This window comes from Prinia subflava, chromosome 2 (genome assembly GCF_021018805.1).
Source record: "Prinia subflava isolate CZ2003 ecotype Zambia chromosome 2, Cam_Psub_1.2, whole genome shotgun sequence".
In the NCBI taxonomy this organism is placed as follows: domain Eukaryota; kingdom Metazoa; phylum Chordata; class Aves; order Passeriformes; family Cisticolidae; genus Prinia; species Prinia subflava.
The window spans coordinates 34,198,123-34,215,781 of record NC_086248.1 but is presented as its reverse complement, the minus strand read 5'-3'; the positions used below and the strand labels follow the sequence as shown (position 1 = coordinate 34,215,781).

Here is a 17,659-nt window from a genome sequence, read left to right as displayed (position 1 = left end):
TTATGAATTTTTCTGTTGTCTGATTAATTTTGGGACCTGTTTATTTGGTTTGGGCCTTAGTTTTTTTGTTTGATTTCTTTGTTTTCTGCAGTTAGGGTTGTTTGGGTTGTTTTTGCCTGATGTTGACTTGAGATTACTCCAGCTGGAATCTCCTACACCAGAAAAACTCCTTTCCATTCTTCATTGTTAAAAAAAATTAAAACATCCAATACCAAACACTGCTGTGAGTTACTGTACATGAAAATTTTCAGTGAAAAGCAGAAGAAAAAAGCAACATACCTTTGCTTTTTTTCGCAGCAGCTTTGCCAGACGCACCACATAGGGTTTGAATTCCCTCTGATGTGTTCCTTGTCTTCGTACTTCCAAGCCTGAATCATCTGATGCTTCTGGAATAAAAGCCCACCGATACCTGCCATGAGGTAAACACAAGCAGACATTACCCATACTGAACATGGAGGCTTTTCTGAGCAATCAAAAATATGAATGGATGAGCAAATCTGGTGAAGTATCAGAGGAGGGAGGAAAAAAACCCAAGTCCACCATCAGAAGAAAAGAATAAAAAAACCTTCAACATTAGGTTTAGAAATACTACAGGGCACAACCTGACTCAGTGTGGACAAATCCTTCCAGTCTCCAATCCCTGAGTGTCTTTTAAACTGCAAGATAGTTAGAGGTGACCAAACGTCTACAGAGCTGTGCCAGGGATGCAGCCCTCACACAGTCACCAGCGTGCAGTGTAAAGAAGAGGCATGATACTTTCTTTTGTCCTTCATGGCCTCTCATTCCCAGGGTCTCCAGCAAATGCCAATTGTTTTGCATTTATTTTTTTCCAATGGAGCAGGATTGTAGCGGCACTGGGGAAGCAGTTTGTACACGTGCCCACTACTGCCCAATAAAGACCTATGGGATCCCCTTTCTAAGAGGGTTTGTTGCCACATCTTCCAGACAGAGTGTGCAAGAGTAATTTAAGCAAGTCATGCTGAGATGACATGCAGTCCCCTGATCTCATGCATTACCCCCTGATATGGGTGGGTGTATTTTGAGCTCTTAGGCATTACTGCAACTAAGTACTTCAAAAATAAAATACTTGAATAAATCACTACTACTGATGATCTCTCAAGTGTGGCAAATCTCTTGCCACAGGCTAAATCAAACCAGCTTGAACTAATTTGATATGCAGCACCATTTGCTCTGGGGGCCACTCAGATACTGTGAGGGAACAAACTATGGGCTGCCCTGGCTGAAGTCCAAAGAAAGAAGGGAAACAGTAAACCAAAGACTCTTTTGGACGCTAGAATTTTACCAAGAGACATGGAAAAACATCCAAGAACTTAAATGATGACGTTTTCTACTCACATCTGAAATTGAGGCAAGTTTTCAGATGGTAAAGCTAGAGCCAAGTCCAGAAATTTGCAAGCAGACAAATACAGGTTCAACCACCTCTGGCTGTTGTAGGATGTGGAAAAACCATTGCCACCTGTATAAGTTGTCTCCAAACCAGCAGCAGATGGGCCAGAAGTTCTAAAATATATTATAGCAGGGAGGTGAGTCATAACAATCTTCTGCCACAATGAAAACTTTATTTTTCTTACCTGTCTTTACAAACACACAACTCTATTTACCAGCATTATCCTGAATTCATAAATCGAACCCCAACACATGAGTGCAGTTCTGTATGCACATATATATGTGTGTTAAAATGTTAATATATAATGAATGTGTTGCACTGCATCTTATTCCCAGATACTCAAATTATGAGGAAATTTAAAATTGTCAGTCATGTCAATATTACTTTATTTGAGGGAAAAACTCTCCAAAAAACCAGACAACCTAGGAAAAAAAGTGACAGTCAAAGTGAGCAAAACTTGGGCAAATAACTCTGGCTCATTTAAGAGATTTGCCTCTGCTGCTAGCATTGACTGAAATTGGATCACACTGTACAGAAAATTATCTACCTCACTTTTCTAGTACAAGAAGAACCTATGCTTTTATTTAGACAAAAAAAAAGTGCATCAGTCTTATTTAGAATAGGAGTATGACACAGAAAAGGTGCAAGTCATGCCACGCATAATTTAATTGCAGCAGCAGTACATTTTCGTCAGGCAGACATTGTAAGACTCAATACAATTATATTTTGTATTGTATAATTTCCTTTAGAGATTTATGGGCAATCTGACAGCTGGACTTCTGTTTTGTCCTAAACAGTCTGTCCCTGGTACTGCAGTCAGACTGAACTACCCTTTACTTGTCCTTCTCATTTGAGCTCACCAACTCTAAGGCAAATTATTTTAAAGAATGACTCAACTTCCCATCAGCATACCAAGGGATTTTTATAAAGTTAAACAAGCAGGAAGTTCATACATTTACCTGGAAATGTCTTCATCAGCAGTAAGCTCCTGTTCCATCAGTAAAAAAACTTGCACCTGAAGATCAAATGCTACATTTAATACCATTTTTAATGGACTGTGACTCATGAAAACACTATAGGAAAGCCAGAGTAATAAGCCATAGATAAATAGCTTGGAGCTTCATTTCCTCTCCTGTATGAGTGCACACTGGCACTCTAAAGCTTTTTCATCTCTTATATATAACTTGAATAACACAAAGGCCACAAGGAACTGTCTCTTTTAAGGCGAGGAAAGCTCTCAAAGGCTAATCCCCCTCCACTACCTAGAAAGAGAGCAAGACCTAAATGAAATGAGAATAAAGGATCATTTAATGGAGCAGTCAGGCTCAGGTATGAATTCCCAGAAACACCACAGTCCTGCTAACTGAATGTAGTTCCAAGACTGCAGTAACTTGTGTAAAGGCCAGGGGACAGCACGGGAATCAGAAGACCACACTGAGTGGAATGGGTTTTCTGGTATTTATACCATTCACAGGCTTAAAATTAAATACATCTATTGTTAAAACAACACACTTTAAAATATTTTATATAGCTTTTCTCCTTCTATTGCTTGGATCTGTGGTTATTCAAGGGCTAGGTTAGGCATCTGCAGATTGACAAAACATCATCACAGCAATGATTCTGGTTTGCTCCCTCTGTTATTCAGTCCCTTGGGAACTCCTTGAATAACAGGCTGAATGGATTACAGCATGCACCAATCATTCTCCTCCATTCCCACTGCCAAAGCTGAAACCCCAAAGAGTGTGTCAAACAGCCAACACAGGAGATTCTGCAGGTAGAAGCTCTTATTTTGTTATGAAGAGTAAAATGAGAAAGAAGAGATCTGAGCCAAGCCTCGTATAAGTCTAGTCACAAAATTTAGCCACAATGTGACCTGAATGACCATCCACTGACAATAAAACATGGATTCTGACTCCTATACATGGATTCTCATCCCCATTGCTGGAAGAAGAATGACCAGGAAAGTAGAATCAGGGAACACTGAAAAAGAAGAGCAGGAGTGGGAATGGTGGAGAGGGTACACATACATAAGGAGAAATTGAAGTAGGATTCAGTAGGGAACAATGAGGGCAAATGCAAATTTAATTCAGGAGACAGCTGAATAGCTGAAATACTGTAAGCCAACAGTTACTCAATTTCATCACAAAAACAGACATCAAGACTATGAAAATAAGTCAGCTTTCAATTTGTGGCCATTGCACATTTATTTGTACAATCTCTAGAAGAGATTTTCTTAAAAATCTTAAGGAGGAATGAGGTAGTGTCTCAAATGTGCACCAGTCTTTTAAATAATGACTGACACCTGCAACTCACCAGTTCAGTGATCATGGTTGGCCAAAGTGAGGTAAGGTGCTGTGGAGACATTCTTAAAAGCAATACTCTGAAAAACAGGAACACTTGGGAATGAAGGGTGGGCACCTGTGGCAACCGGAGACTTTCTACCAGCCTTTCTGAAACAAAAAGCCAAGAAGGGTCCCTCAGTTCAGAAGAACTCCAATGAGAATTTTCTGCTTCTCCCATTTACTCACAATGTTAACTTTAAGTATCTGCCACGTTACTGTTTCAGTATTCTGTCAAACATAAAGAAATAACCCCTCCATCAAAGGAAGAACTAAAGAGAGAAACCTCTAAGCAGCGCAGTTGCCTATTTTGGTTAAGTTCTCTACATAAATGCAACAGTGCATCTAGAAACTTACCTTATGCAGAGTTTCACCCATTACAACAGGAGGAGTTAACAGATTCCAAACAACACAAAAAACACTTGAACAACTCAGATGTATTATTGTTATTAAAACACTGCACCATCATAGTACTTGAAAAATTACAAAGGGATGATACAGATTTATTGAATTTTGATCACCTCTAGGCATTCCATATATACAGAGGCAGACACAAAGAAGTTTTTCAGTCAAACCAACACACATACATGTTGCAGCTCAGACCAGTAAAATCACCTGATCCCATGAAAATAGTGATCTCAGCTATTGACTTGACTGGGAAAAAAGAAAGAAACAAACCAACACAAAATACCAACCAACCAACTAATTTTACAAAAAACAGATCCTGGAACAAATGAAACAAAAAAGTTGATGTAACTGATTTTCCATATAGAAGAAGAGACCAAAGTGTCCCTTTGGTGGCATGAAAAGATGATGCATCTAAAAGCTCTGCTGTACTACTAGCATCATCTTAAAAAAAGATCCAAACAGTTCCCATTCCCAGTGACTTAACGTAAAAGGTCATTGTAAGAAATAAACTTCAATGACAAATAGGACAGATAATCTGAACAGAGGAAAAAAACCCAGCAAAGAAGAATTCAAAATGTCAAGGTCAGTTTTCCTATTTATCCCTAATTGATAGGTTTTTGTACCTCAGATGTTCAGGTCAAAACATATTGTGCAGGCATCCAAGGATATTGATCAAGGGATAAAATGACAGATCAGTGAAATTACCTGGATTAAAGTCAACTAGCAACCACAAAATCTGCATATCTTGTTGTCATTTAAGACTGAAAACATTTTAACCAAAATCTGCAGAAACTTTGCTTCAGCTATGGAAACAGATTTCTAATAACTGTTTAAAAAAATAATAAACCAATAAACGATCACACAGCGATATTGCAGGATAAAAATTTACCCTGCTGTTACCCTGTCATACAAGCATTCCACAGGTACCTGGAAGAAACCACACATATTTACTGACCTTGGATGTCTGGCAGGTATTTCTGGTACTGGTCTATCTCACTGCTGAAAATGGCGAAGGCGAGTCTCTTGAGGAGCATGGCGCGCTGCTCCAGCTCCGCATCGCGGTTGGCAAACAGATTGAGGGAGCTGCTCTGGGCCACAGCCACTCGTGCTGGAAGAGAAAAGGGAAAGTGCAGCCAAGAGCTTATCAATTTCCCTTCTGCTTCACTTCAAGGCACAAATCACTCTTTCTTTGCAATAATGGGGTTTGAAAGCAGATGTTAAGATGATGTATGGTTTGCAATTTGAATCTGTAACCCAGCAATTCAAAATGAAAGTTGAAAGAAAACCTGTGAGTATACACAGTAGTGGCTGGATTTAGGGGCTTTTAGCAAAGAATTCAGTCATTTCTTTAAATAAAATTTGCATGTATTGATGCTCAGAAAATCCAAATATGCAGAATCAATTTTTTTAAGCAGTTAGTGTCAGATCTTCAAACCCAAACTAACCAAAAACCAGCCCACCCACTCCGCTTAATCAGCTTTACCATATAGGCAAAATACACTATGTGCCAGGATGGTATGAAATTCTCCAGAAACAAGTAGTCAAAGAAAACATGAAAAACACTGAATAAATCAAATTGGAATAAATGTTGAACACATGTTTTCTTTAAGATACTTATTTTTCATTTATTTAATGTTTATACTGGGGAGAAGTCACTACTATATCAATACTTACTCATCAAATCTCTGAATGTGGTTTTGTCATGTGTCATCAAATTATCCATAATAGCTCTCCAACTAAAAGAGGAAAATTGTACACAAATCAGAAAAGCAAGAAAAAAGCAAGAATTTTCAGGAACATTTGCAAAACTTTTTCTGCTCTTTCAGTTTAGGCTAAGGCTTCCAATCCAAGCTCTCTGCTTTGTAAGGTACCATTTACTTTGTGTTATTTGATGCAAAACTGTGTTTCTTAAACTCCCTTCTCCAGAGAGACCCTGACAGTTTTAAGAGGTGGGCCCAAGGAAACCTCATGAAGTACGAGGCCACATGCAAGGTCCTGCAGAACAGTCAGAGCAATTCCAAGCACAAATACTGGCTGGGCACAAAATGAATACTGGGAGCAGCTTTGAGGAGAAGGACTTGGGGCTGACGGCAGATGGAGATGAAAAACTGATTTTTATCTGCCAATGTGTGCTCACAGCCCAGAAGGCCAACTGCATCCAGGGCTGCACCAGAAGTGTGGCCAAGACATCAAGGGACGTGATTCTGCCCTGGTAAGACCCTATTTGGACTACTGCATCCAGCTCTGGGACCTCCAGCATAAGAAGGGATCTGTGGGAGAACATGAAGACAGGCTGACAGTTGGGGTTGTTCAGACTGGTAAAGAGAAGACTTCAGGGACATCTTGTACCAGCTTTCCAGTACCTAAAGAACCTCCAGGAAGCTGAAGACAGACTTTTTACAAGGGCATGGAGTGATAGCACAAGAGGGAATTGCTTTTAAAGTAAAGTAATCCTACTTTTAAAGAGGGCAGATTTAGATACTAGGAAGAAACTCTTTATGGTGAGGGTGGTGATGCCCTGGCACAGGCTGCCTGATGAAGCTGTGGATGCCCCATCCCTGGAAGTGTTCAAGGCCAGGTTGGATGGGGCTCTGAGCAACCTGCTCTAGTGGAAGGTGTCCTTGCCCGTGGCAGGTGGATTAGAACTGGATGATCTTTAAGGTCTCTTGCAATGAAAATCATTCTATGTTTCTACAAAATGCTAACCATGTTTTCCTCACAGAACTTTTTTTTAGATCATTATTTTTAAAAATAGATTTGTGCATAGAAATATACCTCATATAAGTTTCACATTTCAAGTGGTAACCTAAACTACTGAAAAATCTTCATTTCTCTCAGTAAAGATCTATTGGGAAATTTTGGCCCATATGTTAATGGAATACATAAAATCTGTAAGGGTCATCAATATAAGCAAGACAGTCAATACAAAGTCTTACTGGTTAACACACGAAGCATCCATCTGGAAGAAACTGGAATCCATAAAGAGGTCAAAGGCTTCCTTTTTCCATGCTCTCCTTGTATACTGATATCCACTAAGACTGCTTAATAACTGGACACAAGCTCGATAGCTGGATGCATTGTGAGCGCTAAACAAAGAAAAAATCAACATAATCAGATTTTGAGTTGTTGCTTTATAGAAGGTTTGACAGACATCTAATCCTTATCATGTCTGTTTCAACTTAAGTGCCACCATCCAAATTTCTCCTGGCTTTAGACATGTAGATCAATTCAATAAACTAAAGATACCTGTGATTACGGAGGTAGGGCACAACATAGTGCATAATATTTACAAGCAAAGGAATAACTCTCTCTTTTTCATCACTGTAGAAAACCATGTCCAGGAGATGAGCCAAAACCTATAAAACAAGAAGATATGTTATAATGCACTTTAAAATTGCTTTTTACCTATCATTCAGGGGTTTTTTTTCTGTAATGTTCTTTACTGAACATTCAAATTTATGATAGAAGTGATCACATTTCAGGTACTGTGGGCCTGACATTGGTCTGAATTTAGGCTTCAGGCTCTGCTAGTGTCTGTGTGAAAGGCAAGTGAGCAACTTTCTCATGTTAGCCTGAGAAATCTAAAGGAGGAATTCAAACAAACCTTGGGAAGTGAGAAACTATCTGCAGGTGGTGTTTTTCCAACATGTTTACTGGAAAGAAATATTTACAAAAGAGTGTAGACGCTGAATAACCAATCATGTTCTTTGTACCAAACTACTCTATAAAAGTAGAATTTAGAAGAATGAACTTTGCTCTCATCTTTACCATCATGGAGAGTCACGTTGTTATTTCTGTGCCGTCCGAAAACCATAGCAACATCTGGTGACCCGACGTTTTCGAAGAAGTTCAGCGCAGCCGGGACTGATTCATGCAGCAAAGCTTGAAAATTCTACCTGCCTCCTCAGAGAGGTAAGCGAAGTATCTCCACGTTTTTTCTAAAGAATGCTGGTCCTGCTGACCATGGAAAAAGATCAATCCTGCCAAAAAACAGCAGGTCGGACGGCACCCAGCACAGCTGGACTTTAATTTCTAGAACAGACAGCCGGGCAAAGGTTCCAGAAAAACCTGGGGAACCCCTCTCCTGAGAGAGGACAGCTTGTGCCTTTCCTGACAAGAGCAGCTGGAATTCTTCGCTGCCGACAGCTTGCCCAGCGCTCCCCCGACCTCTTTCGGTTCTGTCTGGCCGAGATCAAAGCGAGCGTCTGTAAGCCTCTCCCGGCCGGCAGAGACGGCGCTTCCTTGGCTTTTCCTTCTCCTTTCTTCATACCACGGATGGCTGGCAGTGGTTCCTGCGCTATCATCCACTGCGACTAGTCTGTACCGTGACTTTAAAAGATGCTAGCCCGTCCAAGATACAGCTGGTCAGATTCCGACCCGGAGTGTGACACAACGATCCTTTCCTCGTCGGCGTGGCCCAGCATCTGGCCTGCGGACGGGACTGGGATCGAAAACCTTTGATCCCTCTGTATCCTTCTGTGTGTTCAGGGCGAAAAGTTCACTTTATGAGTGTTTTATGCTTTTAACGTTACCTGTGCTTGTTTTTATGATTGCCTGTGTGAGTTTAGGGCTTGTCTTTCTTTGTGTCTCTGTGTTTTAACTTTGTTCTTTCCCTTGTGCGGGGGTGGGGGGTGCGGTGAGACAGGCATGGCAGCACGGATGCGATCTCCCTGCCTTCTCTCTCTCTCGCTCGGTTTTTCTCCCGCCCTGCTCCAGGGCGCTGCAGCGGCTGCAAAATCTCTCTCTCGTTTTTCCGTACTCGGTTTTCCCCCCTCCCCACAGGCGCGCGGGTCGGGCGGGCGCGCAGATCCCTTCCCCGCGCGGTGCCGCTGAGACGGGCGGCTTGGAGCAGCTTTGCCTCTTCGCCCCCCCCCCCTTCCCCCCAGGGCGGTGAGGGGGGCCACCGGCTCTCCGCTTGAGACAGGCGGCGGCAGGGCGGCGGCGGGCTGAGCTCCGCCGAGCACCGCTCCGTTGTCCCCTCCCCGTTTCCCCCCCGGCGGAGGTTTTCTCCCGCCGTGTGCAGTGGCGATGAGAACAGGGGCCAGCGGCCACTGCCCCGCCGGCACACACTTCATCGCTGTTTTCATTTCCTTCCCGCGTGAATTTGCACAGCAAGTCGTCATAGGAACCGAGGAGCGGTCTCCTCGCTCCTTTTCCCCCTTCCCCTCGCCATGAGCGGTGGGGTTCGCTCCCCCACTCCTTCCCTGCGGGCCGAGCGGCGACTGCGAATAGGGCACAAGGAACTTGCCGTTCCTCTAGACAGCGGATAATGCTGTAGGAGTTGCTTCGCTTGAATTTTTTTTTTTTTTACATAGAAATGGGGGCCACGTTTGTTTGGATTTCCCTCAGCTCTGCGGAGCGGCCCTGGGGCCATTGAGCCCCCGAAGCCCCACTCAGGGCAGGGCCAAATAGCTTCGCCGCCTTTAAGGCTAGCAGAAGCTTTTTCCTTTACAGAAAAATGGGGGCCACGTTTGTTTGGATTTCCCCCAGCTCCGCGGGGCGGCCCTGGGGCTCTTGAGCCCCCAAAGCCCCACTCAGGGAGGGCCAAATAGCTTCGTCGCTTTTGAGGTGAGCAGAAGCTTTTCCTTTTAGAGGGACAGTTGATTTTTGTTTGGGTTTTTCCCTCCCCCCCTCCCTCAAAACATTTCTTCTCAAGGCGTCTCTGTGAACAGAATTGGAGCCTTAAATGCCTGTTCATAATAGAAGAAAAATGACAAGAAATACAAAAAACAAATTAGCAACCTCTGTTGCCTTTCGCAGATAACACAAGTATTATTAATAATTCTACAGTATAACCATCAGTTATGTTTTAAGTGTTATCTCAGTTTTTAAGATATTTGATGTGAATTCACAGATATGATAAAGTTATCACAGTTCTACAGCCGGCTGCTACTGCTGCTGCTTCTGCTTCTTCTTCTCATGTACTTTGCTATTTGTCTATAATTGCCTGTAAGACACGTGTCACCCAAGAATTTTTTCTTGTTTTCTAGCTGTCTATGCTAGTTTTGCATTCATGATTTTCTAAATATTTTCAGATTTCCAGACAAGGTTATCTGAGTTTGTAAGAATGCCTCCTCTGTCCTGACGGTTTGGGATGCAGTTCCAATCCTGGTCACAGACCATCTCAGGAGCCTGCTGAGCTCAGAGCATCTCTACCCTGACAAATTTAGGAGGTGTCAATTACCATATTAGTTTCTTATTATAAGATTTTTAAGAAGCTTATTTTTAAAATTGGTGTAAGGGATTCCTCTGCAGTTAGAGCTGGGCACTGGCCATGCCTTGGCTCTCTCTGGATGGGAATTGCCTATTTGCCCAGATGTTTTAGTAAAAATTACATATGAGTTATTTGACTCAACAATTTGACCTTTAAATATAATAGCTGAATTGATCTTTGAGGTGAACCTGGAATTCCTGCCCGGGAAGGATGAACAGGTTGTCACTGGAAAAGAAGCACTTCAGCTTTTGCAGTTCCTGGGCTGATCAAAATTATTATCAAAAAGATAACAGGCAACAATGTAACATTTATGTTATGAACCTGAAGAAAAAGTAATTCTGAAACCTGGATGTTGAATTTAGACAATGGAGCCTGACAAGTTTGTTAACTTAAGGAGAAGATGTGCCTGTGTTTTATCATTAGCAGGTTCAGCAGTCGTGTTACCCATCACCTTTGAGGAGTGAAAAGGGACATTGCATAGCCTTAGTGGCTGTCATATAGACTGCAAAGATGACCATGTGGTTGGAAGTTATGGAGACAACAGAAGTCCTGTGTCAGCAGCATGGTCCTGTTTTCATCGATCTTCCTCGAGTCACTCCCTGCTTCAGACTTCAAGAAGACATCCAGTGATGCTAAGGATCAACATCTTGTCTCAATGGACATTTCCTTTTCATGTGTTTTAATTTTATAGTAGATGTTTTTTCATTTAAGTTTCCTACATAGATGTAGTTGTATTTTAGGTAATATTTCACATGCCTTCGGTGTATGTTTTGTAGTTATTAAGGGCTGTTATTTCACTTTGTGGTTTTTGCCTTTCTGGTCTTTGGGATCATGTAGATTTTTTTTGGAGTCAGATATCTTTTTATTGATATTTTTATTAATTTTATTATTCTTTTTTTTCTTTCTAGGTGACATCCTACAGATATCATGGGCCAATTGAGTGAACGATGGTCCAATACTGCACATCCTGCAATGGGTCTCTGCCCTTTCAAACATCACATGCATTTTTGCATTTAAAAAAAAAAAAAAAAAAAAAGGGTCAACTCAGGTTGTCCAAATAATTGGAAAATTAAATCAGTTTGCGGTTGCAGGTGTAATGCAAGGACCACTGTCCTTTGCTAAAAGGCAGAAAAAGCCCTTGTTATCTGAAAGGATGATTCCTAGAGTGATGGATCTTGACAAATTAGACTGCCATTTTTGAGCAGGCTAATGATGTTTTGTTTTTTTCTGTATTAGAATTAGTAAATAGCTAAGCTTGACGCTGGTGCATGGACATGGTTATGAAGGGTCAACACCAAATGCCACAGAACTTCCCTGACCATTTAAGTCGGTGCCCAATGGAAGTTCTATTTAGTGATTGGTTGATTACTAAAGGGACTTCTGGTGTCATGTTTGTCTTTTTTCTCTTGCAAGGGCCCTGCAGGAGAGGACACAGACACAGACGTCGCCCTCAGCAAAAACTAAAAGGGGGAGATGTGGGCCTGACATTGGTCTGAATTTAGGCTTCAGGCTCTGCTAGTGTCTGTGTGAAAGGCAAGTGAGCAACTTTCTCATGTTAGCCTGAGAAATCTAAAGGAGGAATTCAAACAAACCTTGGGAAGTGAGAAACTATCTGCAGGTGGTGTTTTTCCAACATGTTTACTGGAAAGAAATATTTACAAAAGAGTGTAGACGCTGAATAACCAATCATGTTCTTTGTACCGAACTACTCTATAAAAGTAGAATTTAGAAGAATGAACTTTGCTCTCATCTTTACCATCATGGAGAGTCATGTTGTTATTTCTGTGCCGTCCGAAAACCATAGCAACAAGGTACCATGCAAAATCCAGAGTATAAAGATTCATCATTTTTGTAACACATTAAAGTAAAAGCACAGAAGCATAAGCTCCTGGTCAAAGCATTCTAGAGAATAAACTACAAAGGAAAAAAAAAAACAAAACAAAACAGACTGACTGCAATTATCAGCAGTAAATAAGATGTACCCTAAGGATAAACACACAAAGTTTACAATCAAAACAGTTTGCTATACTACACATCTGAAAGGCCATGCTTTACCCCTCATCCATTTCAATGGGTTAGTAACAAAGTTTCTTATACTTTTATGTGACAAGACTCAGAATCCATTCACATCAGCATTTCCCATTAAATCTCCTCCTCCAAGCTACTAGTCCAAAGCTTTTCACAATACAGAAGTTTGTTATAAGACAATACTCATCATCTCTAAGGAAACACTTACCTCAGAAAGTAAGGTCAATGCATGGACACTATAAACAGATGGAGTTATATTTGAAGTTTCCATTGCTGGAGACAGCATATCTAAATGAAGATAATAATAAAAAAGTGTCCAAAGTTAGTTTTCTCAAGCCATTATTTACCTTACAGCATATTTTAAAAACATATATTTTGAAGATGCACAACCTTTGTCAGACACACAATACTGAAGAATTTTATATACATTCAAATATAGCAAAGCTGTTCTCTTCATTAGTTTTAGCATGAAATTTAATATTTTGTTTTAAACAAAGATGAAAATGAACCTACCTTCAACATCTGATTCTAAGTTGTTCCCATCAACCATAATCTTGGGGGAAGGCTTAACTTCTAAGTTTCGCCTTAGCCAAGTGGTCTGTTCCAAGGAAGAACCAGCAATTGCCCCAATGGCATCCACTATTTTGTGTGTTACATCCTGGAAGAAAAAAAACCCAAAAGCATTTTAAGAACTTTGTGCAGAAGGGCTCCATTCATTATCCTGACTTGTAGAAAATCCATATAACCACATATAGAATTGCTTTCAAATAATTTCTGTATTATCAGTGATAAATAACTTCACAGAAAATAAGAGCTTTTTTCAACAAATTGTAAATATAAGAAGATATTAAAGAGTAATTTTATACTACAGAACTGATATCAAATATTTCTAGTATATTCAAGCATCTAGTTCCAACCCCATTGCCATGAACATGGACATCTTCCACTAAACCAGGTTGTTCAGAACCTCATCCAAGTGCCTTTAAACAATTCTAGTGATCAGGCATTCACAACACCTCTGGGTAACCAGTTCCAGTGCCTCACCACCTTCACAGTACAGATTTTTTTTTCCTACTATCAAAAATTCCTAATCTAAATCTACTCTCACTGTGAAGCCATTCCCCCTTGTTGTGTCACTGCAAGCTCTTGTAAACAGTTCCTCTCTTTCTTGTGGCTTCCTTCAGGTACTGGAAGCCTTCCCTTTTCAAAGCTGAACAAACCAAATTCCTTCAGCACCTCTTAAGAGAGGATCTCCATCGTTCTAATTAACTTGGTGGCCCTCCTCTGGACTTGCCCCAAGAGGTCAATATCTTTCCTTTGCTGGAAACTGGAAGATCTTTAAGGCCTTTTCCAATCCAGGCCATTCTGTGATTCTACGATTTATTGTTCAGTATTTTGAAAAGACATATACAACAAATTTCCTACCTGTAGATCTCTTTGATCTTTCTTATTCTCCAGACTTGGGTTTTTCATGATGAACTCATTAAGAACACTGAAAAAATATAGAAGTTAAATATGGATTTTCTTCCCATAATACATTATTCAGCAGTTTTCAGAGTTACAACAAATCTGAAGACATTTATTTGCACAATATTTATTCACTAAACCCTCAGAGATTGCTACTTATCAATATTCCAGGAAGCATCTTTTCAAGTTCCTTAAGTTAATTTTTAAAAGTAAAAAGTCAAGTTAAGAGTTTATCAAGAATATGATTTATTTGATTATATCAAAAGTATCTTTAGAGACAGTTGACTAGGGAAGATAAAGTCAAAATATTGAATAAAATGGTCCTCGAAGCATAATACAGAAAATCATATCCAAAATTATATTTCTAAGAATCCACAAACTGTTTCTATGCTAAGAATTCAGCCCACTCCAGTGGGCTTCAAATAGCTAAGATATAGTAATTGTTGTTATTTTTAGGAAAAATCAGAAACTTATATCTGTTGCTTAAAGAGCCTGAATCACTCAAATAATCATTACGGTAAGGTTGTGGCTTATATCATACTATACTATAAAATGTAACATATGTAGCCATTCCACAGAGAAGACAGGAATTTGATAAGACCCACAGAACCCAGGAAATAACTCTAGCAGTCAAAAGTGAGAGACACAGATTTAAAACCACTAACACTTAATAGTTTCACACACCTACATTTGAGCATATTTGAAAATCGCAAATATCAGGAGCACTTACCCAAGTATGAGAAACTGTCCTGGGGCTGGAAGACCAACCTGTATGGAATCTTTTAACAAAAGCAGCAGTGCTGCCCAGCTGTCTACTAAGCTGGTCACTGGAATCCTAAGGGAGAGAGAGCAGCAATGTCAGCGATGAGAACATCATCTCCTTCAGGTATTCTCCCAATTTCTTTTTACTTCACATCTCTCCTGTCAGATATTGGCAATCAACACCCTTATAGATTCTTTTAATATTAGGTTGCTATGTCAACTCATTAACAAATACATGAAGGCAGAAGAGCATTCTGAAAGATAAGCTTTTCATTACAAAGCTTGAGTGGACGAAGGAGTTACAGCACAATTAAGATCAGCTTTCTTTAAGCAAGGGGCAGATTACCTGCAGGATTTTTAGGTGGGCAAAGAAAGGTGATGCAATACTATGGAAGTCACAAAATAAACCACTTTTTTAACAAACCTACAGTTCAAACCCGTTCTTTCTTCACTATTTATATTACACAGACTATTCATCATCCTATGACAAAAAGATGCAAAATATTCAAATTGATCATCTGCTTTCTGATGACAGAAATAAAATGTAGCTTCTCTTACCTCTGAGTATAAGCATAGAAAAACTGCAACATGCAGACTTCCAGTGAAAGATGTTTCTAGAAAAAGATATGAAACCTGTGTGGTCAGAAAGAAGTGGCTTTTTTTCCCTCTCATCAGGGTAAAACTGACAATGCTATAATGTCACTGCAATGTCTAAACATATAGCTTTATTTAATAGGATAATAAAAATGTCCTTTCAGACATCCCTCTGTAAAGTTATGCTTCTCTTAATTTATCTCTTAGATATAGTGAAAATTTTCACATTGTGCCTCTCAGCTTTGTCACTGAAGTACAGATATCACCAATGTACTAAGCTTCTTCAGGAGGACATCATATAAATCAGTGGGATCTCTCCAGTTTCCATACCTTGTCCTTTGCTATGGCTGGAGGCTGCTTTAGAACTTCTTTAACTGTCTGTATGACAGTCTCTGTTCTCATAACACTGATAGAGCGAACCAGCTCCACCAGCAGAAGTTGCTCTTCCCCTGCTGTAGGAATAACCTAAAAGAATCAGATGTATGTCACAGATTATCACCACAGACAACGGCTATGCCAAAACTAAGGCAGCTGTGCTCATGGGATGGAAATTTTATCAACTAACAGTTCATCTAGAGACTTGGTATAACCTACTCTTCCCCTGAAGAATTCAGGAGATTATCCCAGTCGGAAGTGGTACCTCCCTGACAGTACAGTTGCTAATTAGAAATACAAATATTGTCCATACTTCATTGTAATGTCTGAATTTTCTTCTTCCAACAGTAAATCACTTAAAAGTATTACCACTGTTTGAAGTGACCATTGTAATATAAATATACCTTTGTCCTTGAAGTATTTTTGTTCTGCCTCCTTTCATTCCATACAAATGCAATAGCAGCCATGAAGTGAACACCATGATTCATTGAAATTGGACCCAAAAGTTCGAGAATCTGTTGCCTTAGATTCTGGAATATGAAAGCAGAACACATACCCCTTTAGATAAGCACCTCAGCATTATGTTCGAAACATTTTCTCTGCAGAAAGCAAAGAGGTGACACATTACATGGAACTGATACATTTTTGCTTAAAAGCATATTCAATACTCATTTATAAAAGTCTGGTGTTTGTGGTGAGTGAGTAGATGAGGACAAAGGTACAAAAATTCAATTTAGATTTAAGGGAAGGGAATTGAAAGTATTTTGACAAAGGTATTAATGAACAACTTTAATGATATGATTAAATAATGTTCTGACCTTAGTTGACCCAAGATTAATAGTGGTAATGGATGCAGCAGCAGCAGCAGCAGTTTTCTCTGAAGAATCTGCAAGGTGCAGGATGCTCCACAGTAAAGTCACAGAAGACATAATCATATGCAAGATAGAGAGGATCCCATTGCGTGCTTCAACCAAATGCTTCTGATCTACGTTGACCAAAAGCTAGTGGCAGAGGAGAGGAGTATTAAACATCTACATTAACAGCATATTTAAAATAGAGTAAATTTAGACTATCTAACATGGGAGTTTTCAACCTTAACTCTTTTTCAGAAGTTTTTCATTAATTCTTACAATATGTATAGCTTTGAGACTTTCAAACAGAGAAACTTCTGATTGAGTTGTCCAAAATCAAATGTACTCTGAACATGTGAGCCCTCACATCTACAGCAATCAATTTTGTATCCTTTGCCTATACCTTTGGAAAACATTTATTTCAGAATTTTAAATCTAGCTAGTACTCTAGGCAAAATTATTTATTTACATAAACAAACCCCACTTTTCAGTCACTTTTAAATGAATGGAAAGCAAAGGGGTGTAAGAATGGGAAAAAAGCACAGAAACAAGATTACTGACAAAACAGGGCAAAAGCTTGTGGAATCTGGACTAAATCCTTAACAGATATTATGCTCAGAATATCAGATCTAAAAATACTGCTTGACTGAAAAGAAAAATTGTGAATATACAGAAGAAGCAGAAGCATAACGTTTTGACACAAGATGAACACAACAAAGGCAGCTCTAAAAAGTGGAATTTTAATGGTCTTAAAGTTAAGGAATTTATACTTTAGTTATTTCATGGTAACAAAAAATGAACAACCAAAAGAAGCAAACAAGCATAAGAGTGTTCTCTTAAAAGTATCATCCATAAAACTTGTTTTTCTGTTTGAAATGTGCGTATTGTCAATAAATCCCCCTATTTAGAGCTAAAATAATATATTTGTTATTTTTGTCACTCAGATCTTCACAACTGCTAATATAATCACAATCCTTGATTTGACATGTACTGTATAGGAATCTCTCAGACACAGAGATAATTTTACCTGGTGATACTGCGTAGATGGATCCAGGAGGCAGTAATGAATTATTGTTGTGATCCCTTCTAATAAAGTGAGAACCATATCCGGGGGAGTGACTGATGCCATCCAGAGAGGCCTAAAAGAAGAGCAGTTTTTAAAAAATGAGTAAATCTGACAGTAAAGTAATTTAACACAATCAAATGTAGTTAA

At 39.7% G+C, this 17,659-nt stretch overlaps 1 protein-coding gene across 1 annotated transcript in view; it reads right to left on the bottom strand.

The window, feature by feature from the left end:
• DOP1A (DOP1 leucine zipper like protein A) overlaps positions 1-17,659 on the bottom strand; it is a 68,129-nt gene that overhangs the window by 4,559 nt on the left and 45,911 nt on the right. The window contains exons 20-36 of the mRNA XM_063389551.1: positions 17,474-17,585; positions 16,414-16,596; positions 16,000-16,125; positions 15,551-15,685; positions 15,185-15,240; positions 14,595-14,699; positions 13,823-13,889; positions 12,911-13,055; positions 12,606-12,685; positions 7,402-7,511; positions 7,092-7,241; positions 5,830-5,891; positions 5,111-5,263; positions 3,722-3,858; positions 2,368-2,423; positions 1,357-1,521; positions 280-409 (exon numbers count right to left, since the gene is read on the bottom strand). Of these exons, the coding sequence (XP_063245621.1) occupies positions 280-409; positions 1,357-1,521; positions 2,368-2,423; positions 3,722-3,858; positions 5,111-5,263; positions 5,830-5,891; positions 7,092-7,241; positions 7,402-7,511; positions 12,606-12,685; positions 12,911-13,055; positions 13,823-13,889; positions 14,595-14,699; positions 15,185-15,240; positions 15,551-15,685; positions 16,000-16,125; positions 16,414-16,596; positions 17,474-17,585 (1,972 nt within the window). The remainder of the gene's footprint in view (positions 1-279; positions 410-1,356; positions 1,522-2,367; positions 2,424-3,721; positions 3,859-5,110; positions 5,264-5,829; positions 5,892-7,091; positions 7,242-7,401; positions 7,512-12,605; positions 12,686-12,910; positions 13,056-13,822; positions 13,890-14,594; positions 14,700-15,184; positions 15,241-15,550; positions 15,686-15,999; positions 16,126-16,413; positions 16,597-17,473; positions 17,586-17,659) is intronic.